Source organism: Xiphophorus couchianus, chromosome 16 (genome assembly GCF_001444195.1).
Source record: "Xiphophorus couchianus chromosome 16, X_couchianus-1.0, whole genome shotgun sequence".
Lineage (NCBI taxonomy): Eukaryota > Metazoa > Chordata > Actinopteri > Cyprinodontiformes > Poeciliidae > Xiphophorus > Xiphophorus couchianus.
This window is the reverse complement of record NC_040243.1, coordinates 10087698-10104313: the sequence shown is the minus strand read 5'-3', so window position 1 is coordinate 10104313 and position 16616 is coordinate 10087698. Positions and strand designations below refer to the sequence as shown.

The 16616-nt window shown below is 41.1% G+C and overlaps 2 protein-coding genes across 5 annotated transcripts; one reads left to right on the top strand and one right to left on the bottom strand.

The window, feature by feature from the left end:
- The first annotated feature begins 1366 nt into the window (after nucleotides 1-1366).
- On the top strand, nucleotides 1367-9019 carry samd1a (sterile alpha motif domain containing 1a). 2 transcript variants are annotated; one of them, XM_028041938.1, is made up of 7 exons: nucleotides 1367-1897; nucleotides 4211-4565; nucleotides 4947-5080; nucleotides 5187-5247; nucleotides 6163-6238; nucleotides 7639-7753; nucleotides 7852-9019. In XM_028041938.1, exons 1-7 carry the CDS (start codon nucleotides 1535-1537, stop codon nucleotides 7996-7998), a joined length of 1251 nt encoding a protein of 416 aa, XP_027897739.1. In that variant the 5' UTR covers nucleotides 1367-1534; the 3' UTR covers nucleotides 7999-9019. The 2 variants fall into 2 exon arrangements, with proteins under 2 accessions (XP_027897739.1, XP_027897738.1); XM_028041937.1 differs by having other exon boundaries at nucleotides 1369-1897; nucleotides 4944-5080.
- A 310-nt stretch (nucleotides 9020-9329) lies between these two features.
- Nucleotides 9330-16389, bottom strand: tecra (trans-2,3-enoyl-CoA reductase a). 3 transcript variants are annotated; one of them, XM_028041941.1, is made up of 12 exons: nucleotides 15464-15576; nucleotides 14944-15038; nucleotides 14805-14856; nucleotides 14622-14666; nucleotides 14414-14517; nucleotides 12419-12534; nucleotides 12156-12261; nucleotides 11310-11382; nucleotides 11182-11225; nucleotides 11033-11090; nucleotides 10836-10924; nucleotides 9330-10513 (listed from the first exon to the last, which is right to left on the bottom strand). In XM_028041941.1, the coding sequence occupies exons 2-12, from the start codon at nucleotides 14977-14979 to the stop codon at nucleotides 10340-10342; spliced, it is 897 nt and encodes a 298-aa protein (XP_027897742.1). In that variant the 5' UTR covers nucleotides 14980-15038; nucleotides 15464-15576; the 3' UTR covers nucleotides 9330-10339. The 3 variants fall into 3 exon arrangements, with proteins under 3 accessions (XP_027897742.1, XP_027897741.1, XP_027897740.1); XM_028041940.1 differs by having other exon boundaries at nucleotides 14944-15121; nucleotides 15464-15567; XM_028041939.1 differs by lacking the exon at nucleotides 14944-15038 and having other exon boundaries at nucleotides 15464-16389.
- Nucleotides 16390-16616: the final 227 nt, after the last annotated feature.

Here is a 16616-nt window from a genome sequence, read left to right as displayed (position 1 = left end):
ACAGGACTATGAAACATGGTGGCTAAAGCATCATAGTGAGATATGTATCAGTTTGAGTTCATAAAAATACTTAAGACTTAAGGCACTTAACCTTATGTGAGGCTATATTGTGATTAAAGCTTTAGATGTCTCTACTAGTGGAATATTTGTTGTTCCACTGTCACATTTAAAATTTTTAAAACATAATTTGGAACAACTAAACTAAGCAATGCACCATTTTTATGGATGAATTCATTAAAACGGCTGTGACATTGTTTGGATAAACGGATTACTAGGAGTGGATCTTAAATGACATCACAACGTCCTGTACCACAGAAAGAGGAGTCAGATTCAGGAAAAGGTAAAAAGAAAATACAGTGGACAATGTGCTGAACTGAGTATTTTGCCCATGAAATTCCATGAGTCTTTGCAGCATTGTGAGTCACTGGTTATCTAAAACATTTAACTTTGACAAAACTGAAAAATCTGTAAGGAGCTGGGGAGGAATTACTTTTACAGCATAATATTTTCATCTGTTAAGCTATGAGGTAGTGGGTTGGTAAAGGTAAACCACTTGACCATTTGCTAAATGTAATAAAGATGTAAATGAAAAACAGGAAAGAATAGAAACTTATTTATTTATCTATACACAAGAAATATGACTAAGGGGAACTGAATGTGAATATAGATATAAAATTAAGGCAGCCACCAAACATTGCCTTTGTGAAAGCTGTAGTTATCACATCCTCTAAAATATAAAAGAGAGTAATATTGTGTTCTTATCTGGAGCCTCATTGGATTTTCTGGCTACTCTAAGAAAAATGGGAACTAAACTTCTGCTTAGGACTTAGGACTAGCAAAGGTTTAGAAAGAAAAACATATACAACTCAAAAATTTAAATGTCTTTACATTCTTTTTTTTAGAGAATTTAACATAAAATATAATTAGCAATTAAAGGATCTGAAATGTAGAACTGCTAGTAGTATTCATACAGAAAATATAGCTTGGTAGGTATGTTAGCAGCCATAACCTGAGGTGTTTAATCATTTCTACTGCTTGTTCTGTGCAGGATTCCATGAACAAAGTAAATGCAAATTAATCAATAAACAGAGCAATTGATACATATTTCCCCACTATTGTCCCCATAAATCTAGTTTGACTCCTAGTAGACTTACTTATACATCTGTATTTTCTCTCTTGATTGTTTAATATTCGTTTACCCAAACAATGCAGTTTCTTTAGTGACCACCTCTCCTTTCTTAAGTAAAGTTGTACACAAAATGTCTCCTAATGCAAAAGGGCTGAGAGAAACCTGGCGCGGGCGCTCGCTCCCGTCCAGGACAGCAAATTCCACCTTAAAAGCGGCCTCTAGAGTGAAACTTTTCGCTCCAACTCAGTCAGTCCACCTTAAGCGCACACGCAAACGCAGGAGGCGTCGAGCGAGGTTTCCGCTTCTCAGTGGGGCTCGGACCGCGACTCACGAAAAATCGCCGTGTGTAACGTTCAAGCTTGACGCACTTAGGTGGAAGGGGAGAAAAAAAGCGAGGAAAAAAAGATGTCCGAATCCAAGTACCGCGAGTGGATTTTGGATACTATCGACTCGCTGCGGTCTCGAAAAGCCCGGCCGGACTTGGAGAGGATTTGCCGAATGGTCCGGAGGCGACACGGGTCCGAGCCTGACCGAACCTGCGCGGAACTGGAGAAACTGATCCAGGAGCAAACCGTGCTCAAAGTTAACTACAAGGGTTCCATCTCCTACCGGAACGCCGCCAAGGTTCAGCGGCGGAGCAGAAAGAAAGACGATGTTTCGTTAGCCACGGCTGCGAGACGGAGCGCGATGGAAGAAGCCAGTCATTCCGACCTGAGCAACGGGGATAGCGCTTTCGGTGCCGTGGACCAGGACGAGGAGGATTTGGAGGTAATGCAGACCCGATGCAGGGGGGGAAGCCACGGTTGACGTGTTCACATGTCATTGTCATGTCACATCACGCAAAACGTACAGGTGGAAGTTAAAACAGTCATTGTGCAGTTGGGGGGTGAAAAAAATGGTGGAAAAGCTCCTCTTTTTGTTAGTAGAAGGGGAGTGGTGAGGGGAGTGATTTGCAAGTGCACCCAAAAAGTGCCGCAGACGGGGAGCGGCGGTTGGAGCTCGCTCGAGCGCTGCCGAGGTGGAGAAGAAAAGAAGGTGCGCGTGTGGCTTGTGCGAGCGTGCCACATTTCATGCTGCGCCGGTTGTTAAAGAAGCACATTAAAACAACTGCGCAGACGGTTTAAAAACGGACAACAATCATAAAGTTCTCCCATTTGGTCCGCCCGCAACAATCCCAGCCTCCATTTACAGCAGGCTGGGGGGGGCAAAAGCGCTTTTCAAGCCACAAACTCGGCGTTAAGCGAAAGGGGGAGAAACGGGTTACAGTTAGACCGGAAGTAGACCGATGCAGCCTTCAAAATAATAGCTTTCAAATAGACTCTATTTAAATAGACTTTTATTTTCGAATTATTTGGGCTGGAATTGCTTGTTGTTATTGCCTCACGCTTATCATATGGGAGTGGGTAAAGGTGGGGGAAAAAGTGTCGAACACCGCGGATGTAGAAGCCTGATCGGGGACGACGGGACGTTTGATCGTTGATTTTTTTTTGCTTTTTTTAATGTCTGGAAACGAATTGAAACACTACCTATGGTGGATTGCACCATGTGGCCAAACGTATTTTCGCGGTCGGTCGCCAGGGCTTGTGTTTATAAAACGATTAAATCCATAACTGTATACAACAAAGTCACCAACAGAATATACTCTATGATAAATCATTATTTTGTAATTTGGTTGTATTTTTATTTCCCAGTAATGGACTGGGGGATTTCTACGCGGTGCATAAAGTCGAACCCCTAGATCCATTTTCGGACAGCCTCCCAAACCCGGTCACGTCCAAGACGTGCGTTGACTGTCGTTGTGGTTCCTTCCGTCCTGTGCACAATATGTTTATTTCCCCTTATTTTTTAAAATCTCTGGCAACTACTTGCAGTGTGACGTTTGTGTCAAATCAAAGCAAAGTCGCTTGACTCGCAGGAACCGGCGGCTGTAAACTAAAAGCGATCGCAAACTGTTTTCCTGGCGCTAGATGGCGGATGCGCCCATCCGATTTGGGTTAAGCCGAGATCAAAATTGACTTTGTTCTCTGAAAGACGTGTGTGTCGCTTAAAAAAACAAAACACGAATGCGGCTGGTCAGTGCGACCAGAAGGCTGCTGTTTGACAATCTTGCAATGCGGGGCTTGCGGATGTAGGTGCCTAGGTGTCCGATAACGGATTCATTTCTTTGCGCTGGCTCGTTTTTACACTAAACTGTTGACCCGCTGCAAAGTCAAAGTAGGCTGGCGATCGAGTCGTCTGCTGACGCTGATCGGAGAGCTTTGTTGAAAACCTCGCGTTTGTTTCTATTGTGCGGATGTTTTGAGCCGCGACTGGGGAAAAGCCCTCAGACACAATGGCGAGGTATTTGCCGCGGCTCCCAACTCCATGCGCACTTTGGAGGAAATTTGAGACAGGATAAAACGCCTCCCATCGGCCCTTTTCGTGCTCCCCGTGTGTTATTAATTTTACCGCTCAACAAGGCCTCTAAAACAAAGAGGGGGGCACGCCGAGCGAAGCGGCTGATTTGTGTGAAACGTCCTAGTTCAGAACACGAAATCGCGATGCTTTTGGCAGCGCTTTTTAGTGAAAGTTGTGCAAAATGCCATCCTGTGGGGTGAATTCCACAGAAGCGGCTCTTTCCACAGGAGCGGGGCGGGCTTTAATGCGCTCTTGTGCACGACTGCTGGTATAGGACACGCAGTCGCACACAAGGTAATTTTTTCTTTTCCTCCCAGGGCGCCGTCGAGGAAAAAAAAAAAAGAAAAAGGAAAAAACCTTCTCTTTGCCCGAGTACAAGTGATGAACACAGATGGTAAAACTAGTTCCCGTCCACCACACTGCGTTGTAATCACGTTTTCAAGGACGGTAACCCGTTTGTAATGGCAGGACGCGCAGGCACTCAGAGGCAATCATTTACCAAATTGCAACATCAGTATGAGCATGTTGTTTTTTTTTTATGATGCGACACCTACATACAGTCAGTCCCGCTCAACTGTCTTTGCACTTTTTAAAGTGTTTAAGTTTCAAAAAGGTTTGAATGGTGAATGATTGAGGTTTCTAAATAAATTACATTTGGAAATCTTACATGATTGCGTCTGGCAGGGTGACACCTCTATGGCTATGGACACAGACAGTAATCCTGATGAGGAGGGGGTAGAGGAGAGCCGTGATGGGCAGGACCGACCTTCTCTGAGCCCCCAGCGTGAAGGAGCCTCAGTGCAGTGTGCCCCTGTACGGGCCGCCTCTGCTCCCTGCTCTCCCTCTGGCTCCCGGCCTGGCTCTGGCCCCAACTGCAGCGCTGGCTCTGCTCTGGACTGTGCCGCGTCCCAGAAGCCAGGCGAGAGGCCCAACTCCTTGCCCCCGTCCAGCCCCGCGGTCCTAACACACAATGAATGGGCTTATGATTCAGCTGTCAGCCCAGTGGAGCGCCAGCACCCAGGAATGCAGAAGGACAAAGGTATCCACACTGCTAGACACGGGATGATGTGGGCTGCCGGTGTTTTTTTTTGGGCACTCTGATATTGTTTTATGTGTGGGCTTACACTAAGCTTTGCAGTGGATTCCAAGCTGTGATGGGAGCTTTCAAGAAGCTATGATTAATTATTGGATATTTACAGCAGAAATGCAGTAAAGCCAGATGCAGTGCTGTGGGAGGAACTGATGCATTTGTGAGAACTTCATGCAGATTAAATTTTCTCACCAGTTATTTAGGATTCATTTAATCCCCTCTCTTGGTAGCATTGCTTTATGCTACAGGTCATCTTTAGGGTAAAGTTAGTCCTTGTAGGATTGTGTTGGATGGGTGAACAGCTGTTTTCTAACCCTGTGTTTGCAGTAGAACTGAAGCCAGCAGACCACTCTGGAACGATGATCCCCAGCGCTTTAACCAACGGAAAGAAAGAAGCAGAAAGCAGGGAGGACAGCAGCAGCCTCTCATCTGACCAGTTGGTACCCGACTCTACAGCACGCCCGGTAACTGGCCTGCCATCCGCTTATTGTGTCAAACAGCACCTGCATTCTTCCAGCTGGGATTTTTACTTGATGTTTTCATTTTGAATTCATTCATTTCGGCCAAAAGGAGGAAGTCAGGAATGTCTCTGATGGAAGATTACAGACGGTGTCTCCGCCCCCTGAAAACGGTGAGTGTTAGTTTACCAGTTAATCTTTTGGTTCATGTGGGTTTCTTTTACATAAAATATTTATTTTTTCTGTACTGCTCACTAACTTGGAAAGTGATTTCATAATAAAATGTCAATTTTGATAAAAGTCTGTGTTTAAAATCTATCTCTGGTTGCCATTTGGCTTTTGTTTGCCTGAAGGCTTGCTCAAGATTTTTTGAGTTCCTTGCAAGCTTGTCCTGCTACCTTCCATCCAGATGGTCTTTGTTTAGACCAAGTTATTTTTCTCTTCTTTGCTACTGCTATGCTGCATGTTTCCTAACAGTTTATAGTTTTTGGTAAAGGAAGTTCTGTTTTATCATTTGAAACCCGTGAAGTGAGTTTTCTTACTAGTTTTTATTGGGACATTTGTGGACAAAGGACATATTAGAAATGGACATCACTTAGTCATTTTTGCCACCACAGACACCATGCCTCTATATGTTATGCTTCTGTTGTTTGCCCAGTAGGGACATCCCGCTGAAAGATGCTTATAGATCCCTGTCATGTGTTTCATGCATGCCAAGCAGCATGAAGCCCATCGTCGGTGTTGTTCAAATAGACAGGCCCACTTAGGAGCTGCATCATTCACCAAGCCCTCTCTGTACTGAACCGTGAACCATCTCTAATAGAAAAACACATCATACCATGACAGCAGAGGCTTCTGTACAGAAAACTAGATACAAGAAAAAAACAAAAAAGATCTTTTCTAGTTAACGTTTCATCTCACAAATGAATATCATTACGTATAGTTGAATAGATTTGTTCTCCTGGAAAATATTCATACCAAACAGAAGTGATTTGTCTTCAGATGACCAAACTGGCACATATATAAATAAAAAGAATAGCGAACAAGATATAGTTTCATAGAATAATGAAGCTTGTTTTTGTCTACAGGTACGCTTAAGAAGATAGAGCCGCCCTTCACAGCGGCTGAAGGCGGTCTCATCAATGGTGGTACAGCTGATGAAGTGTGAGTATCCTGCTGTTATTCTGAATCTATAGATAAACTTTTCAGTCACTCATGATAAGCTAACTTTCTATACAATTTTAATATTTTCCACATTTAACAAGTAGGGAAAATAAATTCCAGAATATACAAAGACTTTTGTGTTGCAGCATTATATGTTCTGGCCTTTAACAGATAAACTTACATTTCCTAAAATAAGTTTCTCAAACACTGAACAGGTTTCAGCTGTACCATACAGTGCATTGCAAAGGTATTTATTCTCCTTGAGGTTTTTTTTCATAACGTCACAACCAAAACATCAACGGGTTTTTATGACGGACCAACAAACAGAAAAGTGTAGCTGTTAATTGGAAGAAAAATGATTTATGTTTAACGTTTTTCACAAGTATAAGTCATAAGTGTGACATGTATTCTTATTCGGCGCCCCTAGTGGGGGAAGCTTTGTAAAACTTCCATTCCCTGCAATTACAGCTGCAAGTCTTCTAGGGTGTGTCTCTACCAGATTTGCACATCTAGAGAGAGAAAATTTGTCTTTCTCTTGTTTGCGAAATAGCTGCAGCTCAATCAGTTTAGATAGAAAACATCTTTTTATTTTTCCAAGTCTCGCCACCGATTCTCTGTTAGATTTAGGTATGGACTTTGACTGAGCCATTCCAGCACATGACTACGATTTCATCTCAATGTGTCAATCACTGTTTTGGGTATATGATTTTTGCAGAATCTAATAGGTTTTCCTCTGCGATTGCCCTGCATTTATCTCATTCATCTTTCCATCAACTCTGACCATCTCGACAGCATAATGCTGCCACAGCCGTGGGACAGCGTGTTCGGAGAAGTGCTAGTTTTCCAACACACATGATTATTAGCGTTGAAGTTTGTGGCTGTGTTGTGACAAAATGTGGGGATAGTTTAAGAAGTATGAATCCTTGTGCTGCGCTCTGTATTTCAAATCGAACAGTCACGTCTTGCTTTATCTAACATACAGAGCTCTGAGTTTAAAGCTTTCGTCTTCAACATCCTGGTATCTCAGATACCACTTGAAGACCTTGAAGACTCAAGCTTATCCAGAGTTGGTGGATAACGGGTGGCTGTCTCAAGATGTAAAGCTAGTTTTCCTCTAATGGAGACACAGTTCTCTAAACATATTCTTTCATCTGTTAATGTGTCTTTCAATGAGGCAATGTTAGGCCCACTGACATCACCTCACCCAGCAGCTTTGTGTTAATGAGAAACAAACCCTTGAAGACTTTATTTTTAGTCCACCTGATTATGAATATACACAAACTAATAAACTTGTCATTTGCACAAACTACCATAATGAAAGTTTGAAAAAACTACTCAAAGTGATACATAAGATTAGTTTTGAAGTTGTTTGTAACTCTTAGTGTTCCATCTTTCTGCAGCTCGGTGAAAATGGAGAAGATGAACCAGAACTTGTTGCAGTGGACTGTGGCAGATGTGGCCAGTTACTTTTCAGCGGCGGGCTTTCCAGAGCAGGCCGTTGCTTTCCGAACACAGGTTAGTTCAGTTCAGGGCGCTAAAAGACCATAACTTCCCTTCATCTGGTAACACTGAGGTAGAATATTTTCTCATGCGTTTTGATTTTCCCTCAACAGGAAATTGACGGGAAGTCTCTCCTCCTGATGCAGCGCAGCGACGTCCTGACCGGCTTGTCTATCCGACTCGGCCCGGCCCTCAAAATCTACGAGCGCCACGTCAAAGTGCTGCAGAGGACCCACTTCCTGGAATGCGACGACATCTGAAGGGATGATCGGCATGACAGACGATGCTGTATGAACTAAGACATGCATGCAGTCCCTCTGCCATCTGGACCCCACTGCCCGCCTTCATATATATAAGTAGAAGGTGCGTGGAGTGGGACAGGCTGCGGTGGAATTCGGCTTCACTGTGAGAACGACCAGAAACTGAAAGACAGTCATCCTACCTCTCATTGTGGTCTTTGGTTTTTCAAACGGTTTTCATTTCACTCCTGTGGCCCCTTTGGAGACAAAAGACAGCTGCAGGCAAAATCTGTTTAAGCGGAGCAGCGCTGACCTTTCTGCAAGAGCGAAACTTTGGGTAGCAGACGGTAAACAGAGCTGCACCAGGTGGACCACCACAGACATGGCTGAGTTGTGGCGCATTGCTGCCACAGGTTGGGGTGTCTTCCCATCAACTTTCTGTAACATTTAAAACTGAAGGTCACAAAGAACATTAAGCACACCAGCTGTTGCTATGTGATGAGATCTAAGCGTCAAAGTTGATGTGTCTGCGTTAAAAGTTAGTCTCATTCCTGAGTTCCCATTCCACCGGTAGCTGCTGCAGTGGATTATTGCCTCAGTGTCTCTGCCACACTGAGATATAACCCTTATTGTGTTTTTCTATCTGTTCAGTCTTAGTTATAAATGATTGTGGTCTGACGATACAGATTGACTTGGGGGAAATAATTCCAGGTGTAAGTGACCATAAAATATGCAGCCCAATATAATGTGCTCTTACATTCAAGCAAAACAAAGTAATAATGTTGCAAGAAACGCTGCTCTTGCTGGTTATGTAGTTTGAAATTCAATAGAGCTGCTAAGCGACTGTTTACAGATAACTTTAAGAAATGCAATATTTTATGTTGTTTACAATTGGTCTGTCCTGGCGTTGTGTTTTGATGGCCAGTTGAACTGTGTAACATTCCATATTATGTAGTCTTCATCTCAAGTGTAGCCTCTCCCCTTTTTATCTGTAATATGAAACAATTCTTCAAAAGTTGGAAAATAAAGCTCATCTCTCTCAGTTGGTTGATTTTTTAAATTGTTTATTTACTTAGAACCTCTATGGGGAAAAAAGCAGTTTTATTGCATGAATGAGGAAAATATTCCAGACTTTGAAAACAAACATTTTGCTTAAACAAATTTCTTCTCATTTTCTTTCTGAAAAAACTTGTAAAGTTTGCATCAAGGAAGTATCAGTAACATTTAGTCGCAATAGCAGCCCCAGGCTGCCATCGGTTAAACTAGCAAAATTAGCCACTTCGTTTCCCATCTGAAGGGTAAGTGTCTAATGTTTTTTTATTTATTTATACAGTAGTATGAACAAGTTCTTGCCTCCTTCCTGACTTTATTTTTTTCACTTTCAGTGTTTTCAGAACATGAAACAATGAAGTGTAATAAATATTCAAAATTGAACATCAAGAAGGGGTCACTCCATTTTCCAGACATCTCTCTCTCTATATAAACATAAATATATTTGGAGCAATTTGTAATGGGTATCTTAAAACATAAAGTAGCAAAACACAAAATGACACATTTCACTAAATTACACACTTTATGGTAAGACTTTACTGCAATTTGCTGCCTTTATTTGCCCATAAAAGTCCAACAGCCAGAGAAAAAAATGACCAAAAGGCATTTACAGTGCATCTCCTTGAATTAGAACACCATTAAAATGTTGTTTGTTAAATGCTTTCAAAAAGTAAAACTAGAGTTTATATATAATCTGTCACAGATAAACGTATCTCAATTGCTTATTTTGACTCATACTGTATGAAAACCCAAACTTCACTGCCTAAGCAAATTAAAATACAATGAATTGATGGTCACTGGAGGGTAAGCAAAAGAAGCTGGCCATAAAATGTGCTCTATCCGAGCATATACTGTAGTGGGAAAGTTGAGTGAAAGGAAGAAGTGTGGTGGAAAAATGTGCACAAGCAACAATAATAGTGGCATTTTTGATTAACCTTCTTTTTTTTTGACTGTTTAAGCCAGGGCATGGGGGAGATTTACTGCAGCTGGAGTCAGTGCCACACACAGACGTCTCATGGACATGAGCTACAGTTGTTGAATTTGTTGTGTTAAGCCACTCTTGAGCCATTTGAGGTCCAATGGGAAGTTTTCACACTAAGTGATGATTTGGAGAGCCGTATCATCTGCTGATGTTGGTCCACTGTTTTCTCAAGTCCACAGTCAGAGCTGCACGAATCTATATTTGACTGTTTGGATTGGATTTCCGAAACACATGAGCTCTTTTGTGGTATTCTATTTTATGGAGATGCACCTGTACACCCCTAACCTCATGGATGTGAGCAGGAATGACAGTTCTCCTCGCCAGACTCTATTACAGGATGAAGGGCAGTATGGATGAGCGGAGGGTGGGATAATCTCTAAACTCCTTTAAGTAGCTGCGATGTTTGCCTTTAGCCCACACAGTCATCTGGACGAAGGCCACGATGGTGAAGAACGCCACGGGCACACACTGGGTCATCACCGTGAAGCCAATCCAGGATCCCAGCTGTGAGTGAGAGGTTCACACACACAAATGGTTTAGTACTAACAGAGCATGTTATGCGTTTTACCAGTAGGTGGCAGCAATAGCACATATTGTTTACACAGATTAAAGCGCATAGAAATATCTCATTCCTTTTCGTGTTAAAATTCGCTAACTAGCTTTTTTTTAAGCACTTGATGTGAGATACCTTGTTCTTAAAATTGTTCCCCACATCTTTAACATACAACTACGTAAAAAAACATTTTCCACTCAAGGTAAATTATCTGAAATAAAGCATATTTCTTAAAGTGACAACTTGAAAATATTGATAAATGTAGCTCCTTACCTCATATGTGTAGTTGGGACAAGAAACTAGCCAAAAAATCCATGTGAAGGGATTTTTTGTTGGATAAGGTATTTTCTTAACTTTTGAGCCTGAAATAATGAGAACATTTCTGATTAGGTTGAGAAAAACCGAAATGAACAGAATAAAGAAAGGGGTATTTATAAATACAAAAAATACAAATACAAAAAAAGTATTACCTTGAACTTTTAGGTTACGAAGTGCAATGTGGATTGAAAAATTTCCTACTTGGCAGAACTTTAGTCATAAAGAAATCAAATGATGAGAATAAAATAAAGCTCCAGTTCAATTGATTTAACATTTGCAGGATATCAAAACCAAAACTTACCAGGAAAATGTAAAGCCCAGAGTTCACCTGCTGCTGCCCGTAATCTAGAAGTGTTTTAAAGAGAAAATACCAACGATATCAACTCTGCTTGATATGGAAAAGGAAATATTGCAGTGGTCAGCTCTTACAGGGTGTGGTGTAGAGTGGATGGTTGATGTAATATGCCATCCAAGCCGCAGAGCACCAGTAATAGCCACAGTTCTGGAAGAGAAAGTAAGCTTTATTTATAGAGTCCATTTCATAAAAAGACAATTTTTAATAACACAATAAATGCAGACCATAAAGCCAAGAATAAAATATACCCAAATACAGTATAATAAATGAGAAAAGCTAAAACGACTCCAAAAAAGTGATATTTTGAATTTGCTTTTAAAGAAAGACATTGCAATTGATGTGACTCTTCAAGTGAACAGGCCTGTAATGATAGAAAGAGCCATGAGTTGAGTTTGAAATGAGTCCAGGCATGAGGAGAAGACCTTTTCAAGAATACTGTAAAGGCCAGTGACATGTGCAGCATGTGTTTCTAAAAACTGAGCACGCATTCTAAACCCAGCTTCATTCAAACTCGTGCATCTCCACAAGGCTGATTTCTTTTGACTTTCCAATTGTGTCAAACAAGATGGCAGCGTGTTCAAGGTGGGGCTGTTAATAATTAGCCTATCAAAGGTTTGTGGAAGAAAACCCAGAAAGTTTGACCCAAGTCATACAATTTAAAAGACAATTATCCCTGATATATACCAAATCTTTTCTCACATTTCTCACTGGGCAACTATTTGATCCCCACTTTAATACTGGGGGGAAGGAAATCACAAAAAGTGACCAGAAATTGCAATTTTAAGATTGCAGAGAAAAGTAATGTCAAGGCCTACATAGGTCATAAAATTGAAAATGTAAATCTGGTCATGAGAAAACAGAAAACAAGTAAAACAGTCTGAGTCAAGCTGTAAGCTCACTTGAGCATAAAATAGCTTCACCTTAAATATGTTTCTGAGAGGCATGGTCCCATGGGAGATACGATGGACAAACAGAGTCTCCAAAACCCTCTTGATGTAGTGGAAGGAGTGACACATGCAGGCCAAGCTGCAACAGAACACACACGCATATAAATACATACGTATTTTGTCATGATTTAAACTTTTAAATCATGACTAAACATTATACTGGCACCTGAGTCGGGACTTGTCATGTTTAGGCAAAAGATTAAGACACTGGAAAAAACGAACTAATTGAAACTTACTGTACAACCCAGTGCTTGCTGCTGGTGAAATCATACTTTGGAGAGTAAATGAAGGGAAGGCGGAAGTAGAACATTAGGTAAAGAATCAACGGACCAACACATTCGGCTAAAAATACCTGAAACGAGAAATTACAGCCAGTTTATAATATACATATAGTGCTAGCCACATTCACTGGTACAAATGGGGAAAATGTGTGTCTATTTATTTTTATTGCAGGAGCATAACACAACACTAAAGTTTTAGTCCAGTTATTCAGTACGGAAAAAAAAAACATCTGCTAGAAAATAGTTAGTTCCTCTAATAATATTTAAATATAATTGAAGATTTTTTTTATATGCTTGACTTTTTAAGCTGTTCATAATTTCCAGGAACTTCTAATTAATAATTCATATCTTTCTGTTTAAACAAGGACTATTTCAGGTCATTAGGCTGAATGAGGACCCATATTTACTTTTCTAACAGGCACAGTGAGGGCAATAACAAGGGATATGAAAAGAATATTAAAAGTTCACTGTAGTACAAAGTAGCATTTTGGGATCACTGTGTCTGAATCACAACCACTACATAATATCAATGGTGAAAACCAGGATTTCTGGGAGGAACCTCAAAAAATGTCTTCTGCCCACTATCACAAACATAAACATGCCGTTTGCTAAAAGCTACAGGGACTTTAACAGGAATATTTTTTTTGTTAGATGCTTTTCAGACATAAACCTCCAGGTAGGTTTGAAGCATGTAATAAGACCTTAAAGCCACAGTTAAACATGGTCAAAGTCGAGGATCTGTAATGGGAATCTTTTTAGAGTCTATCACATAGTGACTTCTTTAAAATAGAAGAACATTATAAATCAAACTATACTGCTAAAATGAAAATAGGTCATTGCTGAATCTTTTTGTTTGATCAAAAACGTTCGACCAAATTAACACCAAAATGGTTAAAAAGATTCAAAACTCAACCTCTGTTCACAGCCATCTGACTCCCATGACTCTTACAGTAAACCTGCACAGCACTGTATGAAACTTAGTCACCAGGAAACTTTAAATACCGGATATCTGAAAGGAATGTTGGTGGTGTAAAATATCTGCCAAAAGGAGACCTAACATGTAACTGACACCAGTAAAGGCCTTGGCTTCTCCAGGAGCTCATTTTACAGTGGCACCTCAACGCAGAAGCAGTTGCCCTACTTTCTCTGAGCTGTCACATTTAATGCAAAATAATACACCTATAAGGCAAATCTTACAACATGTAACACTTATACGATCAAGCGGAGCATCTCAGCTGACAGTGAAAACAGATTCTTGAGTCAGCACCTCCAGGAGGAGCCTCGGCTCAGGTTGCCTGACCGGTAGCACCTGGTGGTTTCGGCTGGGGCAAGTCGCGGTTCTCCACCCACACCGCCACCTGTGAAGGTGTCGGGGGTTGAGTTTATGTTTGGGGGGTGTGGGGGATGAAAGAACGGTGGAGGTAAGGGTGAATAATGAGGCACAGTAAAAGGCAAGTGAGAGGTCAGAGGGATAAACACCTTCGGCAGAAATGGGGCCATGAGATTATATGTCCTGCTGGAGAGGACACGCAGTGCAGGGGGCGGGAGGGAGCGTGAACGACAGCAAATCACCTCTGTCTGTCACTGCAGACTGGTATTTATGCACAGGAGGTACTGAGGGTGTCGGTTTATATTTAAAGCACATGAATGTTAGGGGACTACTGAAGCGGATTCAACGCCTTGAAAAATGAGGTGAAAATCTCTCTCTTTAGGTTTTGGCTTTCAGTTATGTGCAAGACTTCAATAGGCAGACATGACGATGAAAAAAGCTATTGAGAAACAGATTAGAAGATCTTGCATACTGGAAAAACAAATCTAATTTATCAAATTAAGTCAAGAAAAGCTCTTTTAGTCAAGCAAAAACAAGCTTAAACTTTTAGCCACATAACGATTGATTAACATTTCCCCATGAAATAGTCAAAAACATTGAGTGTATTTGTGTGGTCTTACTGTTCCCCATGTGAGCTGGGGTCCCAGGTCACTGAAATAAAAGCTGGCTGTGGTTCCCACAGGTAGCATTTGGAGAACTTCCTCATCCCTGAGACACTTGGCCTCTAAAACAATTGATAATCAGACAATATATCATTAAACTATCCCAATACTCTCTAAGCAGTGACTCTGCATACATCAGAGCAGGATGAAAAGCATGCAGATGTACTTGGATCCAAACGCAGAGACTGTCTGGCTGGATACCACTTTGGATCTGAGAAATAAAAAAACACAGTGTGGGCTTCACTCTCGGTATTCTAAATATTAATATATATATATTTTTAAATGTTTGTACACCAATTTGGCTATGAGCATAATTTCCAATAACCAACACTGTGAATGATAAACTTACATGATTTGTGAAACAAGGATTTAATATCCAAAACTGTGGCTGTTGGCTCCACCTAGAATGTGGAGATAAAGAACATGCATGCAAGATCACTGTCACACTGTGCCTTTAAAATTCAACATAAATTACACTTGTTTTATACCTGTGTGCTTTTTTCATTATCAGTTCCCCACATCATGTTTATGCAAGCGGCTTATCATGTCTGTCTATCTTCATAACATGCAGCACAGGCACGTGCTGTAGTTGGAATAGATCATTCTTCAGGGATGAAAAGGGAATTCTCACCTCCTAAATGCAACTCTTGCTCAATAGACACGTAACTGATAATGACACAGCCAGGTAACGAGTGGATTATTAGGGATTTATTTGTAAAATGACACTTGTGCTCAAATCTTTTCAATTTAATTAAAAAGATTTGACTCATAAAGATGTGCATCTGCAATAACAATCAGAATATCCCTAAACTTATTTACACTCATTAGATGTGTAACTGATAAGAACACGATCAGGTAATGAGTGGATTATTAGGGATTTATTTGTAAAATGACACGTGCTTCATATTTTTCAATTTAATTCAAAATATCTGACCTGAAAAGATTTATACCTGCAATGAGAATCAGAATATCCCTAAACGTATTAACAACACAGAACGTGAGACTCACCTTGTCCAGCAACAGCAGCTTCTCTTTAGTCTTCAAGTCCAAGATCTCCACCTCAAAGTAAACAATCCTTTTAGCCTTCTTGGGCGCTTTTGGCTTTGGCTTGGGTGTAGCCTTCTTTTCAGCTTCTGCTCCATTTTGGCTTTTTGCTTCTAAGGCTAGAATATCCATGATATGATGGTGTTTGAGCCAAAACTTCGAAAGTACAGTGAAGTAAACTGTGATGTCCTAGTTACACTAAAAGTAAAAGTTCCCAGGCTTTTGTCCTGCAAAATCTTAAGATCCAAACTGAAGATATCTCAGTGCAGAAAAGACATAAAAAAAGCCTCTTCCAGAGTTCAGAAAGGAGATGGAGTTTAAATTAAAAAGAAGAGCTGGTTTGAGACTATGAGACAGACCTGCTCAGTACCTGAACAGCAGCCTCATGGACATCCACAGTCCTTGCATGAAACAAAACGCACCGAAGACGAAACTGGAGAGCCCCAAGACATAATCCATAGCGCACCATTTGCAAGGCTAAATATAAGTTGCCCGATTCGCTCAGCACCGGCTTGGTAACCTCAGGAAGCCGTATGAAGCTCCGTTCAGTGACACATGCCAATGCGCCTTCATTAGACTTGTAAAACACATATCCTGTCTGTTTTGCTGCACACTTGGTTGCAAAATCTCCATCTGCCAACACATGGTGCCCCAGCTCCCCACCCTGAGACCACCCATGGCGCTGGCAATCTCTTCTTCTGAAACTCTGGAACAAAGACAACATGTTCATCTCTGGAGCTCTGTGTTAAATCATCTCTGAAAGCTTTGTGGTGGGAGGAGAGTGGAGAAAATGCTGATTGGGAGGAGATCAGAGATACCTTTCATCACAACAGGGTCAGCGCATCAGCTCACATAGCCAGCTGCATATCTGTATACTACTCTCTATTTATAACAGGTTCGAGCTGTACAACCAGGCAGTAAACAACAGTAGTATCCGTTCTCGTTGAGGCTCTGATTAAAAACATTCCTGTGTCACGCTTAATGGTCGGCAAAGACTAAAAGGAGCAAGAAATCTAAAGATTGGATAAATATGATACATTTTTGTGGACTTGGTAAAGGAAAGTTGAAAATGCAGAGTGCTAACTAAAGGGGTTTTCTTGTTTTTAAAGAAATTCTT

Excerpts from the sequence above, each read along its gene's own strand:
- tecra (XM_028041939.1), bottom strand. The coding sequence starts at position 15,631 with ATGGATATTCTAGCCTTAGAAGCAAAAAGCCAAAATGGAGCAGAAGCT. Across the intron at positions 12,262-12,418 it reads AGCAAGCACTGGGTTGTACA|CTTGGCCTGCATGTGTCACT; the intron begins GTAAGTTTCAAT and ends GTTCTGTTGCAG. Across the intron at positions 11,226-11,309 it reads TCCACTCTACACCACACCCT|ATTACGGGCAGCAGCAGGTG; the intron begins GTAAGAGCTGAC and ends AAACACTTCTAG.
- samd1a (XM_028041937.1), top strand. The coding sequence starts at position 1,535 with ATGTCCGAATCCAAGTACCGCGAGTGGATTTTGGATACTATCGACTCG. Across the intron at positions 5,248-6,162 it reads GTCTCCGCCCCCTGAAAACG|GTACGCTTAAGAAGATAGAG; the intron begins GTGAGTGTTAGT and ends TTTTGTCTACAG. Across the intron at positions 7,754-7,851 it reads CCGTTGCTTTCCGAACACAG|GAAATTGACGGGAAGTCTCT; the intron begins GTTAGTTCAGTT and ends TTCCCTCAACAG.